This window comes from Colias eurytheme, chromosome 14 (assembly GCF_061535395.1).
Source record: "Colias eurytheme isolate Ceu_HAF_F1 chromosome 14, ilColEury1 Martin Lab GWU primary, whole genome shotgun sequence".
NCBI lineage: Eukaryota > Metazoa > Arthropoda > Insecta > Lepidoptera > Pieridae > Colias > Colias eurytheme.
The window spans coordinates 9,568,885-9,586,558 of NC_142993.1; the positions used below are offsets into that span (position 1 = coordinate 9,568,885).

Here is a 17,674-nt window from a genome sequence, read left to right on the forward strand (position 1 = left end):
AAAGGTTACAGAATGCCTGTACTCGTTTCTGCTTAAACATACCACATCGTAGTCACGTTACTCCTTTCATCAATTCTCTCAACCACCTGAAAATTAAGAACCGGCAAAATCTTTTTCTGGCCTGTATGATGTTTGACATAGTAAAGAACAAAGCGCCCGAGTATCTGTATACAAAATTATTGTGGCGAAGTCAAACAAGCAGAAATGAGGTCAGGGGTGTAACCAAAGAGTTGTCAGTCCCGGCACACAGAACTGCAGCATTTCGTGGGAGTTTCAGATACTCTGCAACCAAATGCTGGAACAATATACCACCTCCCATAAAATGTCTGCAGTCTAAATTTAGCTTCCGACGTGCCTTCAAAAAATATCTTTTATCACTTCAGAATTCCCTTCCCTCTTAAGCAGCATTTGTATCTATTATTATTTCCCCCTTTATTATTGTTTATTTCTCATGTAGCTTTCATTTATTTATGTTACCTTTTGTTCTTATTAATGTTTATTTACTATCTATCCTATTCCTATTTATGTAATTTCATATATTATATACCTATATATATGTATGCACTAACTTTCTTCTTTTTTACATTCGACTCTTTATATAACAAAAATCATACCTATACCTATATTACATAATATTATTCGTTTACTTTGTTGTTTATTGTTTCCTCTTCTTATGTTACCATCTACCTTCTGGGTTCTGGCAGAATCAACAGCGTCATGAGTCCACTGACTCATGACATATGCTGAGCCAGAACCATTTTACAGCCATAGCACATAATAACAACTATGTATTTATTGTTTTTTATTTTTTATTTTTTTATTTCTCTTTTTTTTATTGCTTTATTTGTAATGTTCTGTGTTTTGTTATTATTTTTGTCAGTTGTTGTGTGTGTTATTGATTGTAAATAAATGTCTGTCTATGTCTATGTCTATGTCTATGTCTATGTTTTCAAAATTCAATACAGATATTCAAAATATCGTAGCTTACTTATCGATTTATCAACTAAGAAGCCTCAAAAATGGAAATTATTTTGCGGTTATGTGGGTTTTTTTTTCCACCAAATATTGAATGACATCTGTTATTTAACGTTTCTACAGAAATAATTACCGGAAAATACAACTTATGCAAAATATTGACATGACAAGAATTTACGTATTTTATTCAGTTAGCAGCGGGGAAAATTACACCTCACCGCAAGGTAAATTTTCAATAGATATACGATGCAAGACAAATTGACACTAGTCATACAATTGTTACACTATTTCTCTGTTATTTAAATCAATATGTCTCTGAAATTTCATTGATACATTAGAATTTGGTTCCCTGACTTCGATAATTTTTATGACGAAACTAATTCGTAGCAAAATTAAAAAAAAAACTCATTTTCACTCTTCACTCTTTAAAATAATTATTTCACTATTTGTAATCAGTATATCAAATAAAATCTATTTAGTAATAACAACGGTTAAGAAACTGCAAGAATAAAAACTTGCATTTTGGTATTAGTATTGAGTAATTTAGAAATATACATTTTTATGGCCTAGTAACTAGACATAGTACGTGGTTCTCAACGAAGGGATTGAGCTTATCATAAAACATCCGGTATTGCTTGTTCTAGACCAGAGGAATTGAATAATTTAAATTCTTACCTAGAATGACCTCATTTCATCAACATAAGCATTATAACTAAGATCAAAAGCGCACGCTTTATTGCAATATAAAGCATTGTCATATTCCATTCTTGAAAATCTTTGTAATGTTTTGTAAAAATATTGCAAAAATATAGTGCCATTATTTAGATCTACATAATATGTGTACAAAAAAAATCCTTATCAAAAAGCCTTTCAGTAATTCGTAATCAAACAGAATTAGGGACAATATAAGATATATGTATCACAATGTATTACAGTAGAAACGTGAAATGAAAATTAATTTGTCGCTTGGCTGATAGACGGTTGTCTTAGCGGTCGATCGACTTTATTGTATCTAGTATCTACACAATGGATTAAAAAATTTATGCACATTTTTTGCTATATATTCAATCAAAGTTTTAATATGTTAATGCAATATGAATAATTAAATGAAATAACGAATAAATTGAATGTAACAAAAAATGTACATAATATCTTATCGTATATATCGCAATAAAAAATTGAATTTATTTTGTAATTTGTTTGGTCTAGTGACTGGTCTATCTATACATATATTATCAGTTATAAAAAATCTTCACCAAAAAATTTGAACAGGCTATAAGGAACGTTATCAACAAGCCTCGAACTACTTAGCTTGATAGAAAATAACCTTTCATGACAAAACAATTTTATTCAGTTTCAGGTTTGTTCAGGAAATACATTATTCTCCTGCCATTTCAATTAATCTCAAGTGTTTTAATTGATACACTTCACGATGCACGTTACAGAAGAATCATTTAAAATGCCATAACTAATAAAATAATTATTTCAATCAATTACTTATGTAGAGTACCTAAATCAGCGTTCATATATTTTATTTAGCTAGTATAATAATTAATAATACAAGCTTCAACCTGCAGGTTCACTCGTGTAGTCCAGGAAAAGTAGTCTATTCCTGCATCAATGCCATTCTATTATTTCCTCCTATTGAACTTTCACGGTTATAATAGTAGTCGAATACACTTCATTAAATACCTATACTTCAAATTCAAATCATTTCAAACATAGGTTTTTGTTTATTTTAAGTAATTATTAGAAATATAATATAGGATGTTCAATTAGTAAGATTAATTCGTAAACCTGCAATCAAATCCATTACAGTAATTGTTGTATCTATTATCTACATTAACTAATTATCACGCTATATTAAGATCAAGAAACCGAAAACAACTCAAGGATTAGACTGATTTCATGCAAAAAATTCAACAATATACAGACGACTTTATATGAAATAATATATCAGTGCAGCGGTTCATTATCTCTTTCTTTTTAACGAATGAAACATCTCGTCACTTTTTTGTTGCATTTGTAAGTACAGTGCCACAAACTTAACTGACCCGGTGGCAAAAACTGGAACTACGTGCCGCCATTTTGAAATGTCACATTTTCACAGACTTTTCATATGGAATATTTTGTCTATATAAAAAGTTACTTATTAATGTTAATTTACACCATTGGCAATGACATTATTTTTACCCTTGCATCCGGGGAAATACTATTTAGCAGCACTAAAATCGACATCAGTGACACCGTCACCGGGTCAGTTAAGTTTGTGGCCAAGTGTGGCACTATACCCGCTCCTTTTGTCCACAGATAAAACATGTACCTACATGTAGATGTAGATAGAGTATAATAAAATATGATATTGGGTCAAAGAATATTTTTGTAACCAGTATTAAGCCAGAGGATACATTTTGTTGAAGATCTGGGATAGTCTAGGCTTTAATTAAATGTAATATCTACTACTTTTAAACCGGTTTTACACTGAACAAACAGGCAACTTTTATAGTGTTTTCACCCAAGTAAAGCTGTAGTGCAAGGGCCTTTATGAATCTATAGTATAATGTATAGTATTATAGGTATTATTTGTGACTAGCGGTCCGCCCCGGCTTCGCCCGTGATACCTAAATGTTTTATAGCTTATATTACCTACTCGTGGATAATGTAGCTTTCGAATGGTGAAAGAATTTTTAGAATCGGTCCAATAGTTTATGAGCCTATTCATTACAATCAAACAAACAAAGTTTTCCTCTTTATAATATTAGTGTAGATATAATGATATTGTAATGCCAAATACTATCACTAAGTAGTAACTCAATTGAGCGTAGGTAATTTGCTGCGTGTAATTTTATCACACCCTCGACATCCGCGAATATGTAGCATATTATTACATAAAATATGACTACTATAGTATAGTAGTCACGGAGGAAAATATATATTATAGAACACTATACAAGACATACTTATAATACCTACTCTACAATAAAACACGAATTCTTATTTAAATTCAAGATGCACTCCAGCATGCCAAACTAGTTAAGTTTAATTAAATTTCGTTGTTTTTTTTTGTTAAAAATTAAAATATTTGGCTACCATACCTTACCTTCATTCGTAGTATGTAAACATTTATTTTTATCATACTTCGGAATCATCAATGATATACATGACCTACGACAATGATGAACCCGTTACTCTAACTGTAACTATTATTTACATTGCCTATTAGTAAACATTAGAGCAATATCCTAGCCCCTAGGGTTGAATACTCAAATCTCTTAAATATTATTTAATAAAAATTTATCACACGTTATATGAAATATCGTTTCGAATCCAAGCTTTATAAAACAAAGAACTGTTCTAGAACATTTTTAAAATAGGTATAATCCATCAATATGCACGATACAGCACGCGGAATTAAATGAATGCACATAAAAACCTTTTTATAATATCCAGATCTATTTTTTACAGTGTTATAATTTAATATGTTTAGTTTTTGCTTTAAACCAGAATCAGTTCAAGTGAACGGGTAACATTCTGCAGTCTACAACTAAATATAGAGAGGTTCGCCTTGCCCATTGTTACTTCATGTTCGTGGTAATCAATGATTTACCAAGAAAAAATATTTTAATGACCGCGTACCCATTTGAAAACATTACCATTTACGAATAAATGATTATGGCCTATGAATTATTCATAGGCCTTTGCAGTCATGTCAGAATAAAAAAAAGGTAAAAAAAGCTGAAAAAAACTGATTACCAGTTCTGAAATAATTCTGAAAAAAAAAATTAATATTTAAACAGTTTTGCTGTTTATGACATAAATGTTTTAGATAGTAAATATCGTAACTTTTCTTTTGTGAAACCGAGGCAAAGCAAGGTCGCATAATTGCTACATATTTTTATTATTGTTTGTAAAAGTACAATCAGTTACATGCACATAGCTATTATCAGTATTTAATCGTTATGATAACAAGAACCGGTTCTTAGTTTCTACCAACGATACAATAAGAAAATGTATTAATTAGCTACCTCTCTAATTATGAAATACACGTATCTTCATATTTCATAGAAAATAATCGAAATATATTTTCGAGAGCAAATAATATATTTTTTTTTCATAAAATTCATATAGTATGTAGGTAACCAAAATTACAATCATCAAAGGTATCATTCGTTGATTATTAACTAAACAGATGTTTCATATATTTTTATTATCTAATTATAAAAAAATGTAATTAACTAAATATTTTCAGGCAGAAAGAAAAGTCATAAAGCGTTTGAATTTCATTACCAATCTACATAACATACTCGTATAATTTATATAAATATAATCACTTAATTAAATAAATAACGCAAATGGAAACGTGTACAATATTGTAACATATCAATGAACAATATTATGACACTTGACAGTACACTTACGGCTATTATTTTAGCGTAACTTAGAGCGTATACGCACTATGCGGGTAGCCGCATTGCGGGTAGCCGTCCGGCTGACCGCAAGCACAATTATGTACGTAATATTCATTTCTATGCGCACTGTGCGGTCTGCGGTAGCCGGATCGCAGTGCGCATAGAAATGAATATTACGTACATAATTGTGCTTGCGGTCAGCCGGACGGCTACCCGCAATGCGGCTACCCGCATAGTGCGTATACGCTCTTACTAGTTATTACGCGTCTGTTGTTATTCTTGTCAACACAAACAATCACGGCTTATCGCACAATAACCTCTTAGGTTATACAATATAATAATTATAGTATACTTAGATATTGGGGCATGTTACACTTCCTGATTATTATTTTATCAGATAATACATTACGTTTGCTAATTAATTAATTAATAGTATGGTATTAATTCATAAAGACCGTTAGATTCTGGCGGTAGAGCAACTTGCGTATCGCGAAACAAACACAATTACAAAAATAAAGCAAACTGCAAATAATTCATTGTATAAAGCGAAATAATTTTAATCTTGATAAGTACTTAATATTTGGGTTATCAAGGCTCAAACAAAGCAATTATCAATGGGAAAAAGGTTTCTGAAATAGAGCAGTCATAGTAGGTACAACCTCATTATTTATATAGTCAGGATGTGGTTAGAAGAAGCAATATTTTTTTTTATAAATTGATCAAGTAGGTACCATGCTTTTTCATATCTAACTAACGAAAGTTCGCTATTTTGTAGGAGATGAATCGACTTGACTAAAACTAAGTCTTAGCTCTAGCTAATTCTTTAACGAAAAAATAAACAAATATTATAATTTACATAAAAATGAATATGGAATGTTATTATATTTTGATTTAAATAATTAAGCCATAATTCATATTAAGTAATATTTGTTACACGCAATTGTATAGTTCAAGGAAGGCGCAAAATATATTTGCATTAAAAGGAAACTGTTATCTAAATATAAAGATTAAAATATTAACTTTAACACGATTATTAGATGCTTATCTTATCCAATTATTTAACGAACTAGTATTTTGAACATTATTACATGTAATAATTATTTTATTAATTTCCTTTAAGTATTATCCTTGTTCACTTCTATGCATAATTAGTCTATTTTGAGAGCTCAAATTCTCATACAATATTACAATGTATATCTTTTAATATAAATGAATGAATGAGAATGCTTATTAGTTATTAGTTATTACCCTTGGCCACGGCATCACGCGCGAACGGTTTCGATTTCGATAATTCTTTTTTTATAATATTCCTTGAAGTACGAGGATGGTTCTTATGAAGAGAAAACGTAAACATGTACCACGAGCGAAGCCGGGGCGGACCGCGAGTACCATATAAATTATCAAAGAACGTTAGTCGCATTTGTTTTCAAGTTCTACTCAATCTTGACTTTCGCTTTCATGAAATATTCAGTATTTCAAAATATCTACTTAACTACTGTATTGTTATAAATACACCTTGACTGTTAATGAAATAAAGATTAGTTTAGTAGCAAATGTACATATTAAATTGATTTTTCAAATGCAAATAAAAACAAATCTACATTATTTTTATTTTATGCCATCATATTCTATATAGCTTCGCCAAAATAAAGAGCATCTTTTTCACGGTCTTACAAATATAATAGGATAAATTAGCATACGTGTATATGCTTATTGTATGCTTGCAAATTTTCACCTTGCTTCCTACAAGAGAACAAAAAAAATTACGCTAAATTACAAACATTTTGAGTAAAACTCACAAATATCACATACAAGCTTTGCCCCATGGTTTAACCTGAATTGCTCCGCTCCTATTAATCTTAGCGTGATGATATATATAACCTTAAAGCCTTCCTCAATCAATAGACTATCTAACATTGAAATAATTTTTCAAATCAGACCCATAGTTCCTGAGATCAGCGCGTTCAACCATACAAGCAACCAAAAAACTCTTAAGCTTCATAATATTAGCATAGATGGACAATTTTTCAAACTCATAGTTTTCCTCTCAGCCTCTCAGGGTGGCCTTTATGTTATTTCTTTAGGATATTACAAAAGGCAAAAGGAAAATCACTATTATAGTAATGACCTAGCTATTTTTATTAATAACTTGACGTCCTTTATATATCCTACTGTTATGGCTAACTTATTCGGAAATTATAAATATCACAAAGAATTAGGTGTTCATTTCCTTAAATAAATATGTTTGGACAATAAGGCGTTTATTATTATCCGCTTTATAATTAAAAGTTTATATAATTTGTGTTGTAATAAAGCATATTTTTATAATATGTATAACCTCACTTTAATTTAAACAAAAACTTGTGTGAGGATAAATGGATACTAATTCTAATATACATATGTTTACGTCCGTATTACCCTGTTGTTTCATTTAAGAACATTTGAATTAAATTAAGACAATTTCCTTTCCCCGAGCACTCTGGGTATGCCTAAATGCATTCTCCACTATAAAAAAGAGGATAATAGGAAACTATAAATTTTATAAAAGCTTACAAGAGATAACCTGTTCACGGTGTTTTGAAATTTGTTCTTACGTATGCAACAACATTTTGTTTGTTACAACACTGCAGAGCGTTTTGAAATGTCATTACATTTATCATTACACACATTACAAACATCAATTAATTAAAAATGAAGGGAAAAACATGTTGTTAAATTAATAAAATGTAATGTTACCTTTACCTTTCTATAATTTAATATGAGGTAAACAAACGAGGCTAGTAAGTGATAATTGTTAAAATGTTAATGAATCTATTTTAAGCTTTTCGTATAAATTTTGGCACTTTTCACTTTCCTTCAACAAGGTCATCCTTTACGTACTTTTTATGGCAATCATTTCCTAGTCCTCCTGTTGACGCGCTAATCAATTAAGTTTTTTTAATATTCCATTTTTAATATTCCATTGTTTTTATTATTAACTCAGCTTGAATGGTTTTTGATAATATATATTATGATAGCGATGTCAATGCCTTATTGTAGACATTAATAGTGGATTTCCTTTGTCGAGGAAAATACAGTTTTTATATAAGAAATGTTAAAATGGAGAGTCCTAATCGATTAAAATTTTGTCTTTAGAAATAAGAACTCTATTTCCCATCACTATTTGAATATATTGTAGGATATTGTGAATTCTCATATAGGTACAAATTTTAACAGTTTAATTAATTGTTTGGCAATTATTAAACTCGTAAGTTCAGAAGTTAAAAACATAATGTTTAAGGATCGTTCGTAAACTCACAAAGTACCTTCAGATCCATCACGAATTACTTCTGTGTTTCTATTTTAATCAATTTTCTCCAAAAAAACGATACAGTATGTTTACCGACCGTTCATCAACTCACATCGCGTCAGAGCTAACATGAAATTTTTTTTTTTTGTATTTGATTCAACTTTCTCCAATGATTCCCTTATAGTGACGTACCTTATAACGACGCATCAGGGCTCACCAATATCGATAGGTCCCTTAAGCGGAAGAGACGTTATATCGCAGTAATGAGACCAGTGACCGTAGTCACAACGAATCAGCTTCATGTGTTTGTTTCCGGACTCGTCCCCTAGTACAGATGAGGATACTTGTACAAAATAGTACAGCGTATATAACAAAGCGTTAATGTATTGGTAAAAGAAAGGAAGAGTTGATTGTTTAATCATTCACGTAAGTAGAATGTAGGTTTGACTTTTAATAAACTTATTTCCGAACCTGTGGTATTTTTTTTTGTATTTTGACGTTTGAAAAGCGTTTCTAAACGCAGTCTATAAGAATAAATTTTTGAGTTTAAGTTTAATTGGGTTTTGAACTTATTTAGTAATACATACGTAGTTTACAAATTCAATAAAGCAATATTTACTAATCCACAGTATACCTAAATTCGACATTCCTCGAATTATTACTGTGTCAAAAACATATACAAACTCTAGTAAGATGTTAACATATCTTTCCAATATAGACTCAGGTCCCCATGCTACTTGTCATTCAAAGAAAAGTTACATAACATTACTACGAGGATATATTATGTAAGTTTAAACACAGATAATATAATACTATGCTAGGTATAACTAAATAAAACTAGACTATTAAGTATCGACTATCAACCGATTTTTTTTGTATATTTGTCTGAATATTTGCTACAATTTATGCCCATAAGATATTGAATACTGATAGGTATTTAATTGCATTTCCATATGTAGCAAATTATTTAAAACAATGATAATAAAAAGGAAATTACCTTGGAGATGCGCGTTATGTCATCAGAGGTCGTCAACCAAATCTCCTTGATGTCATTGAGATGGTGAATTTGTTTATATAATATTAATTTATACGATCAGTGGGAATATTCGAGGCGAAATAAAATAGCCAAAAACGGTATTTTCAAATTGAGTATTTTCATGCAAAATAGTTCCGGTATCTCCTATACTATGTATATACCTACCTACAATCTACATTTATATCGAAAAAAAAATGTAAAAAACTTGGTATTCAATCAAAATTATCAATAATCAATAAGACACATTATATAAAATAGGTACCCTCAAAAATAGAGGTACCTATCCTTAGATAAATAGTCTTAAGTTAAGACTTATAGCTGTTTTCTTCGAGTTTATTAAAAATAATACCAATATCACAGAATATATAATAGTACTATCCAATAGTTTAATGCTCCACTAATAACAACACATTAGCCAAAGCTAACAGAGCAATATTTACGACACCTTAACAAGGTTATTTATAGGGATGTAACGATACATGATTTTGCCGATACGATACCGATACCGATATTTGTAGTAATGTATCGGCGATACCGATACCGATACCGATATCGATGGCTTGGTAGAAAAATAAATAGTGAATTATGCATAAAAAGTTACCAACATTTAACAGAGACAACTGTTAATCGTATTCTTTTAAATAAAAATGCCAAATCAAAAAACAACAAAACCATTTATTTTAGTATTATTATTTTACGAAGTCAGTTAAACTTTAAGTAATACACATACAATCAGTACCTAATAAAAGTTTACTATAATTGGTAGAGTTTTTTCAGAAAACAAAGTGCGCACGCGCGGGCGGCCTCCCGCATCGTTCATTGGGCGCGGATTTTTGAATTATTTGATATCAAAAAAATTGGTTGTTTGTAAAGTAGGTTTACGATCGAGATGTTTACGTGATAACATAATGCAGTGGCAGCGCTCGAGATGAAACGGGAGATCGGTCCGTCTCTCTCTCGTTATACCTGCGATCGCGCTCGTGAGGTTTTCGTGTGAAACAAGTTTATGAACATGTCACCCGTGACCCGACTAAAACGATTTTAAAAACGTTATCACGTTAAAAATTAAAAAAAAATCAAAATTATTTCTTTCTTTCCTTTACATAAACAAATTGGATAGATACAAGATTGGAACACTCCTAGTAAGCAAATAAAATGCTTGTGTCAGGAGGTTCCGCTCTTCCTTAACACTATTACAGAAACAGAAATAAAACAATATGAATGAATACAATGCAAAAACATAAAAGAAAAGAAAGAATTTAATAAAAAAAATATCGGTATCGGTTGATTTATTATCGGCGATACTAATATATCGGTATTGGTATCGGTATCGTTACATCCCTAGTTATTTATAAAGGGTAAGTAATAGACAGGAGGCTCATAGCATTCGAATATTTTGTACTTTTATAAAAGTTTTCTATTTATAGTAGGTACATTTCATTGCAGGTATTAATTAAGGCTCTAGATTTCAATGTACAAAACATTGACGGACGTTTTATACTTTAGATAAAAATCACATAACATTAGAAAATTATTTAAAGATTTTTCTTTTTAACACATTCATATTTAAGAAATATTACGGCTCTACAGATTTTCTCAAATGTTGTTTTACATGCTTAATATGATATTAATTTTGGTATTATTTTTATATTATCTACGTCGCCATCTCTATGAAAATCATATCGGCATAGAAATGGCAATTATAAATTAAATTGACCTTATGTTACGCGGTTTTGTGCTACATAGATAAAAGTATAAATAAAAAATAGTATTTTATTATCAGCTTAAGACGCGACGTTAAAGATTTGCGTATAATATGTTCTCTTTTTAATTTACCCTACATTCAATTCGCAGAACCTTGAAAAGGGCATGACATAAAATATTTGGGTTCTAACTTAGGAAATATGTCGTAGTAAAAAGACGGAAGGGAGTTAAATTGCTTGATCGCGATTAACAAAATGTTGTATCTTACAGAACATTTGATACCAAATAATATGAATTTGTTGCTTCTATCGATATGCATTTTGATAAGTACGTAAACCCAGAAAAGAATTCTGATAAACTTGATAAATGAACCTCTACATTTATATGTCCAATAAAGCAATGAATTTGTTTTCTTTCCATTGATAAGGCACATAATAATAATCGTAGGGATATGGGTCATATAAGTATATCAGACGAAAGCCAAACTGTGCCACGCAAAGGAATAGCGGAAGAAAACTGCCGGATACTTCTCTCACTATAAATCGTAATCGGTCGTCGAAACTAAGGTGCAATTTTGTAATTCACGTTAATAAGCAAGTCCGTTCGTTTATGGGTCATGAAAGTTAAAGTGATGCCGTATCATGTTACTCTTTTTAATTTAATACCGTCGCGTCGTAGTTAGCTCATCTCCATATATACATATATTATATCGCTTAATGTAGTATAAAGAGATTAGTCTCGTATACAGGGTTACTTGTAAAACACCGGCAACCTCGCAGGACAAGATAGCTAACATCATAAGTAACAACATTTGTTCTACGACTTTTGATAATTTGTTAGATTTTATTTTCATACAAAAATAAATATTCATTTAATTTTCCGTCTGAATATTATAAACTCTACGCCTCCCAAAAATTACGTAAACAAAAAGCGAACGAGAGGGGGAAGGGGGCGTCGCGTCGTCCATCCGATAATTAATAGAACATAGACTTACAAATGTAAGGAGAGTACAATAAAAGTTTAAAAAATCATTTAAAAATAATTTATTGCGTTATGCCAAAAGTCGTAGAACAAATGTTGTTACTTATGATGTTAGCTATCTTGTCCTGCGAGGTTGCTGGTGTTTTACAAGTAACCCTGTATAAGTACTTAAATATAATTTTATTATTTCACTTTTATTTTATGTGCACACTGCGTGATTTTTTAATTTACTCTACAATGCAATTTAAGTATGAATCACTACAAAGTGTCATGTAGAAAATTAAATAATTATTTCTTGAAAATGTAAAAAAAATGTAAAGATAGAGCAAAATTGGCTTGGCACTAAAACTTATCAGAATGCAAATGCATTTTAACGAAATTTAACGAAATTTTTTCATAAAAAATCAAGGAAGGTGAACATTTAATTACTTGACGATTGCTAGGAAGTGTCAAATGTAAAGCTAATCGATTTTTTGGCGGGAAGAACAACCAATTAACGACCGTGACAACGAATTACAAAGTGTGACAATAGTTTCAACATAACATAAATATTGAGGTGAGGAAAGGAAAGCAGGTCATTGGCAAATAGATTTGTATACAATGTAAAGATATAAATTTTAATAAAAACAAAATCTAGACGTTATTTAGAACATTTGGTTTGCGGTAAAAGAGGAATACAAAATAATTGATTTAATGAAGCAAACATACAGTATTTATGTATGTAATCTATAATTTACTAATATGTACATAGTAAAATTAATTACGACAAAATAAGGGATTTGTTAAAATTTGCATCAATTATTATGAGTTTTGAAACATTTTTATTTTAATTATTGGATACGTTTCAATTATTACTTCCAAAAAATAAAACGGCGCGTGTTAAAACGAATTGGATAATTAATGATAGTAGGTACTTGGGCGTGTTAGCGTGTTTATGCAGTGGGTTCTTACTAATCGTAGTCTAATGAAATCTATACGTTTTCCAGCCTTGGCCCCAAATGCAAACTATTCGCCTGATGAAGAATAATATCATTTAAGACGCCTGTCCTGCATTTGTTTACAAGTTACTGTGATGTACTTCGAACTACGGCGTGTCATAAATTGTATCGTAAAACGAGAGCAAACGAAGTGTTTTTAAATTATAATCTCTTATTGTTTATCATATGCATCTACGAAATAGATACAATGATGTTATTATTTTACAAAATAGATAAGACAATGTATTGTTCATCGTCATTGACAGTTTTTTGTTTTGTTTATGGTTTTATCTAAACTTGATGAAATTAAAGTACATGAAATAATAAGACAGTGACGAGTATGCCTTATCTTAATTATTGTGTTGGATTATTGTTGATTATAACTAAACACAAACGATTTAATTTCTGTAATTAGTTGCATGTTATTGCAATTTAAGGAAGAAATATTTTCTGAAAAACAAAATAATGTGTAAAGAACGAACTCAAATTACTCGACAACAATATATGAAAATAAAGCGTGTGACAGTGATTGATTTTTAAAATACTAAGAAAATAATACAAAAGATGAGGAAGATAATTCTTTCTGAACCATCAAAAACTGCATTAGCATATGAGATTTATATAAAATAGACTGATTTATTTGAGGACCATTCTGTGATATTCAATGAACTATTATAATGTGATGTAAATATTTATATGAGACTATATCCTCTGACACATCAGACATAATTTTTTATTTTGCAGTTTTCATTATATCTTAAATACAATGACTCAAACCGTTAAGTACATTATCACCTGTTAGTTCATTGTCAAGGTAGCTGACATTGATTTATTTTACTACGTAACTTTTGTCTTTTTTTAGTACATCATTATATTCTATTATGTATTACGATTAACCGTTTCTGCGTTTATTTATAAGCCTGTTTTAATGAAGAACTTTGTGCCTTTCTTTTTCTTTATTAGATAATATTTCATTTTTTCCTCATGTTTCCAATTAGTCTAAGTTTCCTACACATTTCTAGAAGCCATTAGAAACATTAACTGTTCATAAACAAAGCGCTATAAATACAGTGATTGCTTCAATAAACGAAACAAATGAATATTATGAGGTGTTGCACTTATTACGTAATCAATATACCTACACCTGCATTTGACATCTATTAGAACTTTGATTCAGTTACAAGTATCGATCAAAATTACGAAACATATTAGTTAGGTATATTTTTAAAGGTACAAAATATCTCAATTTAATCCTATCTAACCGTTAAATTGAATTAAACCTAGTATCGTCGTAATAATATGTAGATCTAAGTATCAAGAAATTATTACCCACCGGATCAGAAAACAGTTTTTTCAGAGAAAAGTCGGCCAAAAACTTTCTCTTTCAATATAATAGTGTGAAAATATAAAGAAAAAAATGATTGATTATTATTATATTTATATTAATTTATGGATGGACTACTACATGATAAGTAGGTATCAACATCATTGAACGTATATTATCGATAGCAATTATATAATGCTTCGAGAAAGCATAATTTATATGAACATAATATGTATATGGAAGTTTATTATCATTTTCATTGACCCAGTTCTTCACACTTCTATTAATATATTGTAAATATTTATTATTCAGTAGGAATTAATATATAGATTTACAAGCTTAGTTACCGTTTCATAAATCATTGTTTTTGACGCAAAACCTTAGATTTTCGTGATATGCATTAATGTATCCAATCAGCAAAAAATGTACTAAAACAGGCATTAACAGTAGTTAGAAACACATAATTTTTCCGATTTTAGACACGAAATGGTACTTTAGAGTTTAGACTGCGTAGTTAGGTTGCACAATATTCAAATACGAGCATTGCATTAAATTCTGATAACTTTATTCTAAAGAAAGAGTTATGTTTATAAAAATTAAGTTATTGTATTTATGACTGAATCATGAATGATTTATAAAACGATGTTTTTTCTTTCTCGTGATCAGTGCGGTTTCTACCTAGTCATTGCCATTTTATTGTTTTCATCTTCATGAATATAAGGATGTGTTTTTGGAATTTAATCTAAAGAATATCTCGTATTGCTAAGTCATGCCATAATATTTTTTTTAACTAATAATAACTAAAATTCGAAGTACACATCACGAGTTTCGGTAGCAAGCACAGATGATAATATAATAATAGGTACTATACTAGTAGTAACAAGCATCGGTTAATAATGCATCAAAAAACCTATGTAGAGAGTGAAGAGACCTTGTTTAAAGTAGAGTAATAAAACTCCAAAATTAAAAGTTAAACACAACTTGAAATTATTGGAATTACATATACTTAAGTACATTTTTTCTTTACATAATTATAATCTTTTCAGTAATCCCAAGCCAAGGCCCTCACAAAGAGAAGCCAAGAATACCTGAAGATGATGAGTCAGGCCCTGACGTGGTATCGTCGGTGATCGGTGAATATGGGCGCTGGCAGCTGATGATGACCTTCCTGCTGTCGCTCTTTTCATTCCCCTGTACATTCCATATCTTTTTGCCTACTTTCACGGTGAGTTCAAATATTTCACTTTGTCATGGTACTGTCGTTTACAATAGATATATTGTGATAGAGATTGGACGTATGAGCTGAGCTGAGCCTAATCTTATGATGATACTAGCGGTCCGCCCCGGCTTCGCCCGTGGTACATATTTACGTTTTCTCTACATAAAAGCCATCCTCGTACTTCAAGGAATATAATAAAAAAAGAATTATCGAAATCGGTTCAGCCGTTCTCGAGTTATGCGCTTACCAACACATTTTGCGATTCATTTTTAGGGTTCCGTAGCCAAAATGGCAAAAACGGAACCCTTATAGTTTCGTCATGTCCGTCTGTCCGTCTGTCCGTCTGTCCGTCTGTCACAGCCGATTTACTCGGAAACTATAAGTACTACAGTGATGAAATTTGATGGGAATATGTGTTGTATGAACCGCTACAAAAATATGACACTAAATAGTAAAAAAAAGAATTGGGGGTGGGGCCCCCCATACATGTAACTGAGGGATGAAATTTTTTTTTTCGATGTACATACCCGTGTGGGGTATCAATGGAAAGGTCTTTTAAAATGATATAAAGTTTTCTAAAAAACATTTTTCTTAAAGTGAACGGTTTTTGAGATATCAGCTCTCAAAGTCGTAAAAAGTATGTCCCCCCCCCTCTATTTTTATAACTACGGGGTATAAAATTCTAAAAAAAATAGAGGTGATGCATGCTAATTAACTCTTTCAACGATTTTTGGTTTGATCAAAGTATCTCTTATAGTTTTTGAGATAGGTTGATTTAACTGTAATTTATTATATTTGCTGCTACGGAACCCTTTGTGCGCGAGCCCGACTCGCACTTGGCCGCTTTTTTTTATATAAGAAGATTATAAGTTTCAATAGGAAAATAAAAAATTCATGATCTTAAAAACCTCAGTATCTTATTTACAAAAAAGATGAAATGACGATATGTTTTCATTTGAAACACAAGTATCGTGATCTTATTCAACTTGTGTATAATAAAATACAATACAATTCTCCTAAATCGCCCTTTTCTTTGTAATCGTGAGAACAGTAAATCACGTTGTGGTTTTCCACAAGGAAGGGTTCTGATTTTATTTTTATCAAAAGTCCTATGCATTTACGCAGAATGTATGTTTGTTGTTAAGGATTCATCATTTAATAAAATACAAATATATATTATTTAAAGACGTGTGAACTTTTATTCCATGTAGTTCAAACTTGTATATAATAATATGTATCATAACTATGTATCATGTAATTTACACAATTGCGATTTTCAGGCAAAAGCCACAAAGTTCTGGTGCGAACGGCCGGACAATCTATCGACATTACCTTTAGAAAATTGGATCAACTATAGCCAGCCACAGGGCGGGTGCTACGTACGAACTCTGTCTAGTGAAGTTACTGTGGAAAGCATCATGAATTTCACAGCTCCAGTGTTGGACTCATTTCAAAAGTGTGAAAGATGGGGCTTCGATAGAAGCGAGGTTGGGGACACGATCATTTCAGAATGGGGGCTTGTGTGTGACAAAGCTAGTCTTACGAATCTGGCTGAAGTGGTGTTCTTGATTGGTGTGGGTATTGGAGGCGTTGTAGGAGGCTGGATTTCAGATAGGTAAGATAATTTATTTGACTTCTAGTCTCGATCGAGATAAACATAGGAATTGGGAAAAGACAATACTCTATGTAAAAGGTTCATAAGCTTAATTAAATAGATATTGTTTGCGTTGTTTTTCTCACAGGCGCTTGGTTTATAACAT

At 30.8% G+C, this 17,674-nt stretch overlaps 1 protein-coding gene across 2 annotated transcripts in view; it reads left to right on the plus strand.

Moving 5' to 3' along the window:
* The window catches only part of LOC149903042 (organic cation transporter protein-like), a 51,987-nt gene that overhangs the window by 24,803 nt on the left and 9,510 nt on the right, over positions 1–17,674 (plus strand). For both annotated transcript variants that reach the window (XM_090109455.1, XM_090109456.1), the window contains exons 2-3: positions 15,742–15,920; positions 17,195–17,529. In XM_090109455.1, coding sequence (XP_089965581.1) covers positions 15,742–15,920; positions 17,195–17,529 — 514 coding nt within the window. The remainder of the gene's footprint in view (positions 1–15,741; positions 15,921–17,194; positions 17,530–17,674) is intronic.